This window comes from Rhincodon typus, chromosome 19 (genome assembly GCF_021869965.1).
Source record: "Rhincodon typus isolate 14 chromosome 19, sRhiTyp1.1, whole genome shotgun sequence".
In the NCBI taxonomy this organism is placed as follows: Eukaryota; Metazoa; Chordata; class Chondrichthyes; order Orectolobiformes; family Rhincodontidae; genus Rhincodon; species Rhincodon typus.
In genome coordinates this window covers 22,548,104-22,565,211 of record NC_063350.1, presented here as the reverse complement: position 1 = coordinate 22,565,211, position 17,108 = coordinate 22,548,104, and the positions used below count along the sequence as shown (strand labels likewise).

At 40.3% G+C, this 17,108-nt stretch overlaps 1 protein-coding gene across 1 annotated transcript in view; it reads right to left on the bottom strand.

Moving 5' to 3' along the window:
- ptprt (protein tyrosine phosphatase receptor type T) overlaps positions 1-17,108 on the bottom strand; it is a 928,020-nt gene that overhangs the window by 79,166 nt on the left and 831,746 nt on the right. Inside the window, exon 20 of the mRNA XM_048608556.1 lies at positions 11,784-11,871. Coding sequence (XP_048464513.1) covers positions 11,784-11,871 — 88 coding nt within the window. The remainder of the gene's footprint in view (positions 1-11,783; positions 11,872-17,108) is intronic.

Below are 17,108 nucleotides of genomic sequence, written 5' to 3'. Positions count from 1 at the left end.
GATTGACCATTCCACCCCAATGTGGCTACAGTGAGTATGACACAGGCTGTCATGGAGTAACTCACTGTTACTTTCCCAGCTTCCCTTGTGAACTCCAGGGATAATTTTATGAAAAAAAGCATCTCCTTCATTCTCCCTTCTTAGTTCACATGTAATGAAAATTTGCATATGCATTGTTTTTATCCCATCACTTGTGTGTTGGTGCTGTAGAATTCTCTCACGCCATAAAGGAGCACCATCACCATTAAGACTTCAGCAAAGCAAGAAGGAGGTCTATCTCTGCCTTCTCATCGCAATGCAAGATGAGCAATTTGTGCTTCGCCTACATCTAAAGAATGATATTTTACTATCTGACAATGTAATTATGTTTAATATTCCAAGAATTAAAATAGGAATTTTAGTACACCAATACTGTAGATATAACTGTAATTTATAATTTACATAGTCCGTTTGGTGCATAGGCCACACATTTATGGGTGGGGGGGGCGAATGTAGGATGGATGCTTTGCTGCCTCAGAAGTTCAGAGTTTGCTAACAGCCCCAGAACAAACCTGTCCATAATGGTCTGTAGGTGGGCAGAGTGGGACTCTGGCCCCTGAGAGTCACCATGTCCCAATCTCTGCAGCTGTTGGCTCATTTGGTGGCAGGAAGGGAAAGTGCAAGGTGGGGGGGAGAGCTGGGAGGAGCTTTGGAGTAGCTATGAAGGTAGTGGGCTGGGCACCCACATTATTCCACATGTCCATCCTGTCAGAAACACCCAGCTGAACGGCCAACTTCTGCTCTTCACTTGTATGTTTGTAAGTATGTAATGTTCATTGTATAGTTTCAGTCAAATCCAAAAGAAGTGGTTCAAGCATCGCAACATTTTTTGCAAACTACAATGTTATTTGTCTGAAACTCATGAATGTCCAAAATATTGCAATTAATAAATGTCTACACAACATTGACTTTAAACTTTACAAAGTTCTCCAGACATCAGCAAAACATTAGGAAAGAGGAAATTGTATCAGATTGGATGAAGTATATTGTCACTGTTTGAAAATCTGTTATTTCTCTTGAAACTGAAAGTCACCTTACACATGAGAACATAAGAACATAAGAACTAGGAGCAGGAGTAGGCCATCTGGCCCCTCGAACCTGCCCCGCCATTTAATAAGATCATGGCTGATCTTTGAGACTCAGCTCCATAACCCGCCCACTCACCATAACCCTTAATTCCTTTACTGTTCAAAAATTTATCTAGCCTTGCCTTAAAAACATTCAGCGAGGTAGCTTCAACTGCTTCACTGGGCAGGGAATTCCACAGATTCACAACCCTTTGGGTGAAGAAGTTTCTCCTGACCTCAGTCCTACATCTGCTTCCCTTTATTTTGAGGCGATGCCCTCTGGTCCTAGTTTCACCTGCTAGCGGAAACAACCTCCCTGCCTCCACCTTATCTATTCCCTTCATAATCTTATATGTTTCATAATCCCAGTCTACTCAGTCTCTCCTCATAATCCAATCCTCTCAACACTGGAATCAACCGAGTGAATCTCCTCTGCACCCCCTACACACCACCAACTTTATGTGAAAACCATTGTGTTCCACAAACCACTCCTAACCTTGTGGAAAACCTTCCAGTTTTTGCAGTTCTAATAATTGGGAGGCTGTCAGTTTTTGCTGTTATCACTGATACAAACAGCAACTTCTGGCATTCACATGTCTACAGTTAAACAAAGAAATCTGAATGTTCCTGTCTGTGGTACCCTGCTTGTCCACAAGTCACACTGTTGCAGTATTCACTGATAGAATATACATGGAAATCATCAATAATATGTGAATTTAAGCAAATTATCATTATTGTTCCACTAAAGTCTAATGAAAAATGTAAAGCCTTGTTCAAGTAGTGTTAACAATGTTTATGTTATAATTATTGCCAAACTATCTCTCAGTGAATTAAAATAAACAATCTTATAAGTGTAGTTCTATGAAGATGCTTCATTTTTTTTCTGTGGATTCATGTGAACAGTGGTGCATCAGGATATCTGAGGCAGTTTTTAAACAGGTCATAAAGTCATAAGAGTTACACAGCACGGAAACACACCCTTCGGTCCAACTCATTGGCACTGACCAGATATCCTAATCTGATCTAGTGTCATTTGCCAGCATTTGGCCCATATCCCTCTAAATTCTTTGTATGCATGGACCCATCCAGATGACTTTTAAATATTGTAATTGTACCTGCCTCCACCACTTTCACCGATAGCTAGTTCTATGCGTGCACCACTCTCTGTGTTAAAATGTTGCTCCTCAGGTCCCTTTTAAATCTTTCCCCTCTCACCTTAAACCTATGCCCTCTAGTTTTAGACTCCCCTACCCGGGGAAAAAGACCTCAGCTATTCACCCTATCCATGCCGTTCATGATTTTATAAATGTCTATAAGGTTGCACATCAGCGTCCGATGCTCCAGGGGAAGAAATGCCCGAGCCTATTCAGCCTCTCCCTACCGCTGAAAACCTCCAATCCAAGCAACATCTTTGTAAATGTTTTCTGAACTCTTTCAAGTTTAACATCTTTCTTATAGCAGGGAGACCAGAATTGAACGCAGTATTCTAAAACCGGCCTCACTAATGTCCCATACAACCACAACATGACGTCCCAGCTCCTATACTCATTGTACTCACCAATGAAGGCAAGCATGCCAAATGTCTTATTCACCACCCCATCTACCTGCGACTCTACTTTCAAGGAACTATGCATCTGCACCCCAGGTCTCTTTATTCAACAACATTCCACAGTGCCCTATTATTAACTCTATAAGTCCTGTCCTGATTTGCCTTTCCAAAATGCAACACCTCACATTTATCTAAATTGAGTGCCAAATGCCACTGCTCAGTCCATTGGCCCATCTGATCAAGGTCCCATTGTACTCTGAGGTAACCTTCTTCACCATCCACTACACCACCAATTTTGATGTCATCTGCCAACCTACAAACTATGCCTCCTGTATTCACATCCAAATCATTTATACAAATGATGAATAGCTGTGGACCCAGCACCAATCCTTGCAGCACGCCATTTGTCATGGAAAGGACAGTGGGCAACTTCTTTTTTACTTACTAGAATTGAGATAGTTTGAGCTGACTAAACAGCTAAGCCCGTGGAGCTGCTGGGTTTACTGAAAGTAACCTGTCTGGACTTTATGGCTTTGTTTTGGACATTTTTTAAGAATTTGGTTGCATCACAGAATAAAGCTGACCTGGTCAGCTGCTCCCCTTCTGAGAAATACCTGTTTCGAGTTCAATGCGAGGACTAAAATCCTGATCCATTCTCTTGAAAAAGAGTCTGAACAAATTCCCAACAGTTCCTGAGTGAAATTCATCTGTAAAGGTTCCAGAGACAATTGCTTGTGTTTGGTGATACCTGTCTATGTGTATCATGTTGCCAACAGGAAGCCATCCTGAATATTCCACACTTTATTCTTTGTTCCTTCAATAACTAACAATTGTTGGCCTAAGTACTTTTTACCAAAATCAATCCTTGCAGAGAATTTTTTTCTCTACCTGGTGACTGTAAGTGTTTTAGGTTATTTAGAAGAGTAAATATTTATACTTTCATATTTCAAATGGTGTGTTAACCAGCTTCACACTTTACCAAAATAAGTTTTATTTCATAATAAATCAATAGCTTTTTTGATTGTTAAAAGAAACCTGGTTGGTAGGTCGTTTTATTCTGATTTTAACATAGAGACACAATTAGCCATGTCAATGACTGGATAAATAATGTAATGTTAGCTGTCATTAGCAGGGCAGTGTGCTTAGAGAGAGACAGAGCACTCCTCCAACCTTGTTATAGTAATGGAGTCTCATTCCCTTGGTAACTTAACTGGTTTGAGTTCCGCTTTTGTAGTGGTCCCATTTTGCCTCCTTGTTTATGGCTTAGTTTTTATTTTGCTTTCTCTTCTAGGATTTAATTGTAATTTATATTTCCTGTTTTATAACTTCCTGCTTTACTGTCTATGAGGATCCTTTAATCTATTTGGTTGAACAGCTTTCCTGTTGCCTGTTCTGCTCATAGGCACTACAGATCGCTGATAGCGGGCATTGAATTCAATCAGACACATGACTGAAGAAGACTGACAATCCTACTAAAATCCTGGAGCCAAATGTATCTGAGGCAAAGGGTGACAACTCTTCCTTCATCGCTCACATAACAAAATTTAACCATTGAGGAATGACATATCCGTGGTTCTAAAAGAAAAATGCAGGTGCTTCAATACAGGTAAATGGAATCTACTTACACAGATCAACTTGGATTGTCTTAATCACAGTGAAAGGTTTCTTCATGAGTTAGCCACACAGCTGACAAAAAATAGTATAGATTGTACAAAAATGGTGAAGTGCGCTGTCAATTGATGTTATATATTGCTAAGCTGAACTGGGTGTGGCGCGACAACAAAGAAAATCCAATAAGATCAAGGCTAGTGTATGATGAGGAGCAGTGGCATCAAAATTGTGACTCAAGAAGAAAATGTTAAAAACCTCAATTTGGCATCGGGGCAATTTTTTCTACAAAGGAAGATAAGAAACTGTTTTCAGGAAACTCAACTTGATTGCTGACATTCCAGTACCTTAAAAGTGACAAGCTAGCTTCATGCCAGCAAGGAGTTTCTCACATATTAAAAACACAGCATTGCCTCAGCAACGCACATAATTATAAATTGCTAAATTAAATTAAAAGCTGCTTAGGCTTCTGGTGGCCAACATATCACGAGAAAGGACAGAACAAGTTCACTTCTCCCACTCGAATAAATTTCACACAAAAAAGCAGCTTTCAACATTCAATCCTTTGCTTTGTCTACTGACAAGTAGTGAAATTACGATTGTCCCCAACATAAAATGGAACATCATGAATTCTGCAGCCAACAAATCCTACTGCTGCTTTGGTATTTATCCAAATTTGTACATTCTAGGAATTGACTGCACTGCAGCACTTTCATATTACAAAGAAGACTTTTTATATAATTTTTCCATTTCATTCCAAACAATAAAAAAACAAGGACAATGAGGGAAATACCTTATGGATAAAAAAAATCAATTTTCACAAATGGTATGAATAGTAATTACAGAAACAATTTTCAAAATTTGAAATGGATTTGTTTCAATCCACTTCATGCATTTATTTATGAATTATTCAGCCATAGTGTCAGTCTCATCAGGAATAAGGTATTGTGTTGTGACATTATAATGCACGTAGAAAACTGAAAGTCTAAGCAGTAAACTGGGAATCTGGGAAATATATAGTAAGCACAGGAAAAACAAACACGGAAGCCTGCTGATTTCCTACCTTCTCTAACTGTCTTGGAAGGTGGTTCACTTGCAGCTCACTGGCTGCCTGTAACTGAGGCCCAACCTCAAAATAGCTTGGACCTCACAGAGGTAACAACAGGCAGAGGACACACTCTGCTATGATCTAGCATGCACCTAAAGTTTAAAAAAGAATCAGATGCATTTATTTCTGAGGCTCTGACTAAAGACTCTAGCAAAACACATCATCCAGGTGTTGGAGGTCATTGCAATTCTTAGTTGTGGGTATGCATTGAACAAAGGAATTTAATAACACCACAAAGACTGATTTCCAAACCTATCCAATTAAAACAGTATGAGTTAAGAGGAAGCTACACTAATATTGTATTGTGGGTCTGTTGGACTATATGTTAACATTGAACACTTTGTTCAAAATTGGCCAAGAGACAAGCCTGAAAATTGCTGTTGAAAGGAAGCAAGAGTCTGATCACAAACATTAGAAGGCCGAGCTTCAATATGATAATTCATTTGTTATTTGTGTAGAAAACTGGGAGCATAAGTTGGAACTGAATGAAGAAGTGGGACAAATGTATATCAATGTCCCATCTCCATTACGTCCATTTGGGGCAGCTTGGTGGCACAGTGCTTAGCACTGCTGCCTCACAGCACCAGGGACCTGGGTTCTATTCATGATGGCAGAGGTATGAAGTTAACCATCGGGTGAAGATGTCCGTTTTGGCTGGAAAAATAAAAAGGCATATTATTTGAATAGTGAGAGATTGCTGATTCTCAGATATAGAGGGATCTGGATTCCATTGTGCATGAATCAGATAATTAGTGCTTACAATGAAGTGTGAAATCAAGTTCTTGCACGTTATTCGCTGAAGTGGCAATTAGCAGAAATTTCAGTTGCATGGAAAAATGAAAGCATCCTCAATTCAAGCACCCACTTTCATGGAAGGTGTTAAATTTGCTGGATGATCCACAATGCCATCGATAATAGCTCAAGGACAAGGAAGAGTGCACATAGTTGACAGTGGCAGCACTGGAGGTCCCGGTGGATGATGTCCATTAAAAGGTTAGTAAGTAGGTACAGCAAGCAATTAGGAAAGTTAATGCTATCATTTATTGCAAGGGGAATTAAATACCAAAAACTAGGGAGGTTATGCTTCAGTTACATAGAGTACTGGTGAAACCACATCTGGAGTACTGTGCACAGTATTGGTCACTTTATTTAAGGAAGATGTCCAGGGGAGAAATCATACTCTACACCTGCTAGGGGAAAGGAAGACAGAGATGTGGTGGATGTGGAAGACCTTGCTGAGAGGCCATAGCCAGGGACATTGATTCCAGGGTATGCTGCAACAAAATTAATGATTTGACAAGGTAAGATCCAGACTCATGAACACACTTCTCAATAACAGTACCACCATTAGCCTCACAACTTCAATGCACTGCATCCACTATCTGCAATGCACTGCATCGAACATCTGTGTTAACGTTCATTGAACCCACCATATTACACCCGTCACAAGAACTGGTCTCACCTTGGGGCCATTCTCACAGCTCAACAAGAATGCGAAGCATCCACAAATACACACATCTGCCAACTCAATTGTCAAGGGCCACAGAGCCAATTATAAATTAGGTTGTAGATAGGAAGGTAACATAGCCAGAATTGTAGGAATAAAGGTGTGAATTAGAAACTGAAGCAGAGTGTCTAAAGGAAGAAGAAAATTAGGACACTATTGAGACTGTACAAAAGGTGGAAGATCCATCATTTAAACTGTGATAAAGCTGACAAGCATTTACCTAAACTGCAGATAGCAGGGCTTTTCCAGGCAAAGACTGTGGTGCAACAGGGATCATTAGTAGTGCTGCAGACAGTGATGATGTAAGATTGTGTATGTCCATTGCTACATAAATGTGGGTTAGATAAGCATCCAACAAGCTGGTAGGGGTCCTGTGAGATAACAAGGTGTAGAGCTGGATGAACACAGCAGGCCAAGCAGCATCAGAGGAGCAGGAAAGCTGACGTCTCGGGTCTAGACCCTTCTTCAGAAAGGGGTCCTGTGAGATTTTCTTTATTGAGGCTTAATTTTAAAAAGCGATATTCTCATTTGTACATGTAGGTGGACTGGCTTCAACAGATCAACAGATATTATTGGCAAAGTGCAGGGTACAATCATCATCAAGAGTCATTTGATATATAAGTGGAACAGCTTGACATATTTTTCACTGTCAATATCCTGGATGTTCCTGATAATCTAGCCATTAGTCAGTCAATGGGGGAAAGGGAAAAAGGCTATTTTTCTGACTGAAGTGGGCCCGGAAGTGTATAAAACACTCAAGAATTTTTCTGTTCAAGGAAAAGACAAGTCACTTTCATACATTTTCTGTAAGCTTGAGCAGCACTACAGTTCCAAGCCCAACAGAAATTACATAAAGTTATTGGTTTGGAAAAAGGGATCAGTTACCCTGTGAAGATATTGAAGACAAATACAGAAATTGCTGGTAAAGCTCTGGCACCATCTCTGGAGAGAAATCAGAGTTAATGTTTCGGGCCGAATGACTCTTCCTCAGACACAGTGAATCAGAGGTGATAATGTTAACTATTTATCAGATAAATTTGTGATTGTCAAAAGTTTTTGCTGTGTAAATATCATCTTGAGCAGCTTGAACAAGCTGGCCTGAGGTCAAAGTTTTTTAAAAGCGACCAAGAATTAAGCCGTTTTGAGGGAAACACAGTAAGACTTAATGAGCAATTAGTCAAACTAATCAGAAATATGACACACTTGAGATACTGGCCATGGTCAAATGGATCCTTTGCTAGAGACTGGATAATGTCAATGTTTGAACACACAGCATTGTTTGTATGAGAAGAGAAAGCTTCAGAGCGTGGTTACCTCACTCAGGAGGAGATCAGCAGCTGGAGATTGAGATGGAACAGCCTGGTTACCTGTTTCTGGCTGATCCTCAGACAGGTCCATGAAAACAGGTTCACTTGCGATTGTAAGCATCGTAGGGGTAAGATTTTGCAGTATTTTTGTAGTGTACATTACTTTAATAAAGAATGTTGAGTATATCTCCTTGTTAGAATTGCCTTGGGTTATTGATATTCAGAGTAAACCTGACAGGTCTGTTTCCATGCTGTACATCTCTATGGTCAGGGAACGTGGGAATAAAAACCCACAATACCTGTCTGGTCATAATTTCACAATCAAACTGATCATAAGGCACTGATGGCTGTTTTGATTCTAAAAGGCTCCCATATGCACTTTAGCTGCAGCCTGAATGCAGAGATGGGTTTTGATTTTTGCCTGCTTGTAAGCATGATATTAAATACAGGTGATTGGAGGATCATTGTAATGCTGATGTGATGTCTGGATTACCATCCCTATCTGATGTAGAAACCAACAGGGGAGAATGTATTTTTCTTTTCATGCAGATGAGTTGCCAGTCACAGTCAAAGGCATTGGTGGAACAACTCACAGGCACTCTGTATTTTTGAAATTGTATGACGATATACAAATGAGTGGCCCATACTGATGTTGGATTATGAAATCAGGCTTTTTTTATATACATATGTATAAGTTGTCAGTTGAAAAAGGTCAAGACCACAGTTGTTCTGGAACCTTCATAATCAACACTTAGGAATAAGTTTAGAGTCATAGAGCTATAGAGATATACAGCACGATAACAGACCCTTCTATGCAACATGTCGATGCTGACCAGATATGCTAAATAAATCTAGTTTCATTTGCCAGCATTTGGCCCATATCCCTCTAAACACTTCCGCTTCATATACCCATCCAGATGCCTTTTAAATGTTGTAATTGTAGCAGCCTACACCACTTCCTCTGGCAGCTGATTCCACACACGCACCACCCTCTGCGTGAAAAAGTTACCCCTTAGGTCCCTTTTAAATCTTTCCCCTCTCACCTTAAACCTATGCCCTCTAGTTTTGGACTCCCCTACCCCACGGAAAAGACCTTGGCTATTTACCGTATCCATGACCCTCATGATTTTATACACCTCTATCAGGTCACCCCTCAGCCTCCGATGCTCCAGGGAAAATAGTCCCAGTCTATTCAGCCTCTCCCCGTACCTCAAATCCTCAGGCCCTGGCAACATCCTTGCAAATCTTTTCTGAATGTTTGACAATGAGTCTTGTGAGAAGCTATTTTTGGTGGCCAGGGTTAATAAAGGGACAAAGGACACAGAATGAAACGGTGTAGGGTATTTCAAGCTCCAAAAAGCAGCAGTTGTCGGTACCCCTACAAGTATGGAAATGGGCAGCTGGGCCATGGCAGCACCTGCAAGTTGCTTTTGCAGAATTTGATTCAACAACAGCTGTTTATTGTATTCTTTATTCTTGTTGTGCGGGATTCCTTGGGGAAGAATGGCCATGATATGATAGAATTCTTCATTTAAATGGAAAGTGAAGTAATGGAATCTGAAATTATAGTCTTTAATCTAAATAGAGGGAACTATGAGGGTATAATCCACAAATTGGCACAGATGGATTGGGGAAGCTTATGCATGTAAATCCTATCTTTCAGGATCACCTCCAACAACCTACTGACCACTGGTGAGAGACTCTCAGGTCTATAGTTCCCAGGCTTCTCCTTACAGCGTTTATTCAATAAAGGCACAACATTAAGCACCCTCCAGTCCTCCGGCAGCTTACCCATGTTAAATAAACCATCATAAGTGGTTGAGGTGGCTACCAGGAAAAGGCATTAAAAGATGTTTGGTGGTGGAAAGGTTAGGTTTGTACACATAGATCATGTTCTATCTTCAGAGGTTCATGAAGAAGAAGGGAATTATGAAGAATCAAATGAGTCTGATGAATTAGATAGTTGGGATACGAGTCGAGGACCAACATCTCCAACACAAGTGGTGCCTGGAACCAGTTAAGATCCAAGTCAAAATCAGACAAACGAGGCAAATTCAAATGAAGGGCAAGGGCAAAATCAATCCATGTTAGAGAAACATTCTCCTCAGACTTAAGTCAAGGTGCTTCCCTAAGTTATAGAGTTATAGAGACATACAGCACAGAAACAGACCTTTTGGTCCAACCAGTCCATGAGGACCATTATCCCAAACTAAACAGTCCCATCTGCCTGCACTTCGCTCATATCCCTCCAAGCCTTTCTTATTTATGTACCCATCCTAATGTCTTTTAAACATTGTAGCTGTACCTGCACACACCACTTCCTCTGAAAACTTATTCCACATAGGAACAACTATGTGTAAAAATGTTGCCCCTCATGTCCATTCTCCTCTTGCCTTAAAAAAATGCCTCCTAGTCTTGAAATTGCCCACTATAGGGAAAAGACACCTACCATTCACCTTATTAATAGCCGTCATGATTTCATAAACCACCACTATAAGGTCACTCCTCAACCTCCTACGCTCCAGTGGAAAAGTCCCAGCATATCCAGCCTCTCCCTATAGTCAAACCTTCCATTCCCAGCAACATCCTGAAATTCTGAAGTTCTGAAAGTTCAAGTCAAGAGAAAAGGTATTCTCTTAAAAAAAGGAATCCAGTGATTAGCTTAGATTTGTAAATAAATTGAAAACAAGAAATGTACAATCAGTTGGTTGTTTGGAATTATGAACAATGTTTAACATATTCATTAAGAATGTAACAGCATCCTTTTATGGCTATTTGTTTCTACCACAATAAATTATCTTAACGCAGTGTTAATTTTCTATATGTTGCATTCTGTTTTAATCTGTTCTGAAAATAAATTACATACAAAAGACCATTTGCTATTTTAACATAACCGGATAGAGCGTGTACTGTGCGCAGTTTCAGCGAGTGGTCAAGCTGAAGAAGAGCATGCGGTTAATGTTTATGGTGTGTTTCTGAGACACAGAGAGTGGAATGCTCCTCCATCCCCCACAAAGTCAAACTGCAATGCTCTTGCTCCACGTCCCTTCTTCACCCCAGTTGTTGAGGCCCACAGCAGCAACCCTCCTATATCACCCCTGGAGAATAAGACTGGGACACTCATTACTGGGGAAGACATAGCCAGCAAGGAGCCCTGAGGATTTTTTTTCTTCTTTATTCATTTATGGGATGAGGGCGTCGCTGACTAGGCCAGCATTTATTGCCCAGAGGGCAGTTAAGAGTCAACCACATTGTTTACTGCCTGCAGTCTGTCAGCCAAATGCAGGCACTATTGGTACTCAACAGATTTGCTCCCACCAAGAAAAACCTACCCCAGTGCATTGGAGGCACTGATTTAAAATCATTATTATTACCATGTGCTCTCACTTAATGCAGTTTAGTTTATACTGCATCCCTTTTTGGAGGCTGGTGCATAAATCTTCCCAAACAATTAGGCATAGTTTGTAAATGAATTATTTTTCATGAAGAGTTTTGTTTAATTTTCATTGCTAACCTTTATTGGAATGTATTCCTCAGGAAAGCAATGTTACAGACTGTTATTAATGAAACACATCCATTCAGGACAGCATACACTTACAAGCAATGATGTTCCCATATCTGTTCTTGGAGCGATTTTCCTCTTTCTTGGCAGTGTCCCAAGCTGCTGACTGTCCTTCTGACAAACTCTGAAAAGGGAAGAATGGTGGTTGCTTGAAAAATTGCTTTTGACAAATAAACTGCAAACTTTTCACAACACTTTGAAGAATGACCTACACAAATCTGTTTTACAGGAAGATAATAGCTAGGCTGGAAAATATACGATGAATATAAACTCTTTTTATACGAACATGCACACACACAAACAAATTTTACAGTGAACCAACACTTGCCTGTTGTCAAAAATAATTAGAATTATTAACATTTGATATGATTATAATTTTACTTTGTGAAAACTTATTATTTATTAAATATTATTCCATTATGTTGAAATTGACCTAGAGATATCAGCACTTAAACATAGAAAGAACAGGACCAGGAAAGAAACTGAAGATCCACCTGGTCACATGTAAAAAATAATATCCTTCAGTGAATCACGGAAATAATCGTTCAATTCTGCTTTCATCTTATACAATATCCATCTAATGCCACAGTGTATACCACATATCAATGATGCTCCATGTGTAAAGTATTAGAATGCATTGCTTTGTGACTCCGCTTGGTTCCTGTCAGAACGCGGCAAAAAGTAGGATTTGTAAACCTGCTGCTTGGGAAGAAACTATTATTGAAAGAAAAACTATTGTTGAAGTTGTGCCAATGAGAGTGAATGGGGATTCCTGTGCTGGGATTCATTATTTTACCCAGCCTTTGGAATGCAATGTATCGTATATCAGAGTACACAACAATAAGGTGTACTAGCTTTGTGATAAATACAGTCTGGCTACAGAGGGAAATGTAAAGAAAAATTGCTTAGACCCCAAGGAAGGCATTGGTGAGACCACACTTGGAGATACAAGGCATAGGTGAGACCACACCTGGAGTATTGTACACAGTTTTGGTCCCCTTATTTGAGGAAGGATATGATGGAACTGGAAGCAGTTCAGAGGAATTTCACGAGATTGATCCCAGAGATGAGGGGTTTGTTGTATGAGGAGAGGTTGAACAGTTTAGGCCTATACTGTCTGGAATTTAGAAGAGTGAGGGGAGATCAAATTAAGGTATTCAAGATGATAAAAGACATAGATAAAATAGATATGGAGCAGATGCTTCCTCTTGTGAGGCATTCTAGGATGAGGGGTCATAGTCTTAGGATAAGGGGATAAGGGGTAGCAAATTTAAAACAGAGTTGAGGAAAAACTGCTTCTCCCAAAGGGTGGTGAAGCTGTGGAATTCACTACCCCAAAGTGCAGTGAATGCTGAGACAGTGAGTAAATTTAAGGAAATTTTTAATTGGTAATGGTTTGATGGGTTATCAAAAGAAGGCGGGAAAATGGGCATCAGGAGCATATCAGCCACGATGGAATGGTGGAGCAGACTCGATGGGCTGAATGGCCTAATTATGCCTCTATTTCTTATGAACTTATGAACGAGGATTTAGAAAAAAACTTATTGATTGCCTTACATAGAAATTATAAGGACATGGGTGCACTGTGTATTGGGCACAATCCTAAGTGCCAGAGAACACTGACAAAGGCATGTGAAGTCCTTGCCCGCTGAATTCTCATTTGGTGTCTTTTCCTGACTTTGATTAGAGGTCACCAGTGAGTGCAGTTCTGCAGTTCTGTTCGGAATTGCCAGTGAAGTTTTTCTCTTCTAAACTTGTTTTATACTGGGATACAACAGACTTGTTTTGGCTTTATATACTTGTAATAAAGTTTAATTTTTAAAATATAAGACTTTACTGAGGTTGTTGACTTGCTCGCCGAGCTGACTGGTTATAGTTCAGACATTTCGTCGCCATGCTAGGTAACATCATCAGTGCGGCCTCCGTTGAAGCAACGTTGTTCTACTCCACTTAGTATTTATATGATCCAGTCTGTTGAGGTGTTTTGTGTCATTTCCGGTTCTTTTTTGCAAGGGTTTGCATACGGGGTCTAATTCCACATGTTTACTGATTGCATTACAGGTGGAGAACCAGGCCTCTAGAAATTCTCGCGCGTGCCTATGGTTTGCTTGATCTAGGAAGGTCACGTCTTCCCAGTCAAATTGATGGCCTTCATTGTCCGAGTATACGGAAAAGAGGGAAAGTTTGTCATGTCATTTTGTTGCTAGCTGGTGTTCGTATATCCTGATAGCTAGGTTCCTTCCTGTTTTTGCCGATGTAATATTTTTGGCAGTCCTTGCATGATATTTTGTACACTATGTTGGTCCTGCATGTCATGGGTATGGAGTGTTTGGTCCTTGTGAATGTTTGTCATAGAGTGGCTATAATCCATGCATTGAACTGGAGAAATGATTGGGACACCCGAAACATATCAGAGAGAAGACCACTCGAAGGACTCATGAAAGACAGGAACACCATAATCCTACCAGCGGACAAAGGGTGCATGACTGTCATTATGAACAAATCAGACTACATTGAAAAAGCACAGGCTCTGCTTGCAGATACAGACACTTACCAACAGGTGAAGATAGACCCCACAGCGCGTCAAGGAAGTAGGATCACCCAAACACTAAAGAAACAAAAGAATGCCGGACAAATAACCACGACTGACTACATAAAAATGAAACCAGAAAGTCTGAACACCCCACGCTTCTACAGACTCCCCAAAGTACACAAACCAGACCGCCCCCTCAGACTCATTGTCTCCCTACCAGGCACATCTACATACAAGCTAGCCAAGGACCTACAATAAACACTGAAACACCTGGTCGACGGATCACCCAGCTCCATCCACTCAACCCAGGAATTCCTTAATAGCCTCAGGAACATCAAAATCAACGACGACAAGATTATGGTATCCTTTGACATTACAGCGCTATTCATGCCCTTTGACATCCCACTAGCCAAAGAAACGCTGGCTACATTACTACAGGAAACAGGAACGCCAACTGACAGCTCCATCAGCAAGGGCAATATACTCAGACTACTGGACCTATGCCTCACCACACACTTCACCTCTAACGGTCAATTATACAAGCAGATCAATGGCATACCTGTGGGGTCACCCATCTCAGGATTTATTGCAGAGACAGGCATGCGAAGATTGGAACGCATGACCCTCCCCCGCATACAGCCAAAACTGTGGGTACGATACGTGGACGACACATTTGTCATCATTCAATGCACAAAGTTAGAAGAGATGCACCACCTCATCAACAATGTACTCACCAGGATCAAATTCACAAGAGAAGAGGAAAACAACAATCAACTTCCATTCCTAGATGTCAGGGTAGAACGAGTGATGGATGAGGAATTCCAAACCACAGTATACAGGTAGGCAACCCACACTGACCAAATCCTCAATTTCCACAGCAATCACCCAATGTCCACAAACAAAGCTGCGTAAGGACACTGTTCAAATGGGCCACAACCCACTGCAACACACCTGAACTTTGCAAGAAGGAGGAACAGCACCTATACAAGGTCTTCGCTATCAATGGATACCCCACCAACTTCATCCGCAGATGCTTACTAGATAGACAACACCAACAGGACACAATACAACCTAATACACCGGCCACCCTACCATATGTCAAGAACATATCGGAACTGACAACATGACTCCTTCAACCACTAGGAATCAGGACAGCACACAAACCCACAGCCACACTATGACAAACACTTACAAGGACCAAAGACTCCATACCACGACATGCAGGACCAACATAGTGTACAAAATACTATGCAAGGACTGCCAAAAACATTACATCAGCCAGACAAGAAGGAAACTAGCCATCAGGATACATGGACACCAGCTAGCAGCAAAACGACACAATGAACTTTCCCTCATTTCAGTACACTTGGACAATGAAGGCCATCAATTTGACTGGGAAGACGTGACCTTCCTAGATCAAGCAAACCATAGGCACGCGCGAGAATTCCTAGAGGCCTGGTGCTCCACCCATAATGCAATCAGTAAACATGTGGAATTAGACCCTATTTGCAAATCCTTGCAAAAAAGAACCAAAAATGACACAAAACACCCCCACAGACCAGATCATATAAATACTAAGTGGAGTAGAACAACATCACTTCACAGAGACCGTACTGATGATGTTACCTAGCATATAGTCTGAACTATAACCAGCCAGCTCGGCGAGCAAGTCAACAACCTCACCCACAACCCGAGCTACAAATCTTTGCAAGTACCTTCAGTAAGACTTTACCAATAATAAAAAAATAAAAAATGAAAATTATTGTTATGTTTATTTGTTTCTTATTCAGTTTTTGCAGATTAAAGAGCCATTTGCAATCTTTATCAATTTATTGCACTCGGAATAAATTACCTTCACCATGTTAAGGGCATTGATATTTTGGATTTGAGCTATTTCTAACATACTTAAAATAACTTTGAGTTTTGTTGCTCTAGTCCCAATGATACACAATATTTCTAACGTTCGTGATGTTTTTCAGGTTGAAATATGCTGTGGGGTACAATATTTATCTGGGAGACAAAAGTTAAGACGTGGGAGAATGGAATATTTTAAAAGACAAAATTCTGAGGTGTTCTTGATCCAACAATTGTTTTCTGAAGGGAACAGATTTAAGGGGCTAGTTTAGAAAATTGTGAGGAAGATTGAGCAGTTCTTTATTTCTTGTTTCTCAGATGTCTGAAAGCTGGTTTCTGAAAAAGGCCGCTTCCCAAACATAGCCTCAAAATTTGTTTTCTCTATCCTGCCCTCAATCCATCAGTTGTCTCCCATTTTAACAAATTCACAATTTAGAATAAATTGTCACGAAATAATCGTAAATTGAATCTTATTAAATGTTTTTACAGTTTTTCTGCAGTCAGTTAAAGAAACCTGGCAAAGTCATGACATCAGCAAGTCAAAGTGATTTAAACTAAGTCTAATACAAGGAATGAAAGATGTAATGTGAACTCAAAGTATTTTACTCTCAATTCACTCTGTGGAATACAATGCATCCTTAGAACAGATAAATTATTTTCTCTGTGTGATAGAGTGAAATAGCACTGCAAACTCTAAAGATGGAATTGAGCTTCACTTTAGTCCGTGGCAGGTATTGATAAAGTGAATGCTATATGCTTTTTGACGAGCCTGGAAATGTATTCATGCTGGATTAATCAGCATCTTAAATTGGAGAAAATTTGGTTAAAAATTCTGACACTGAGAATTATACTGCTTTGGAGAATTTGCGTGTTGGGGAAAATCTCTCAGCAGCGAGAAATCCATTTATGGGTAATAAAAACACAAAATGATGCAGAAACGCAGCATGTCTAGCAGCATCTGTGGAGAGAGAAAC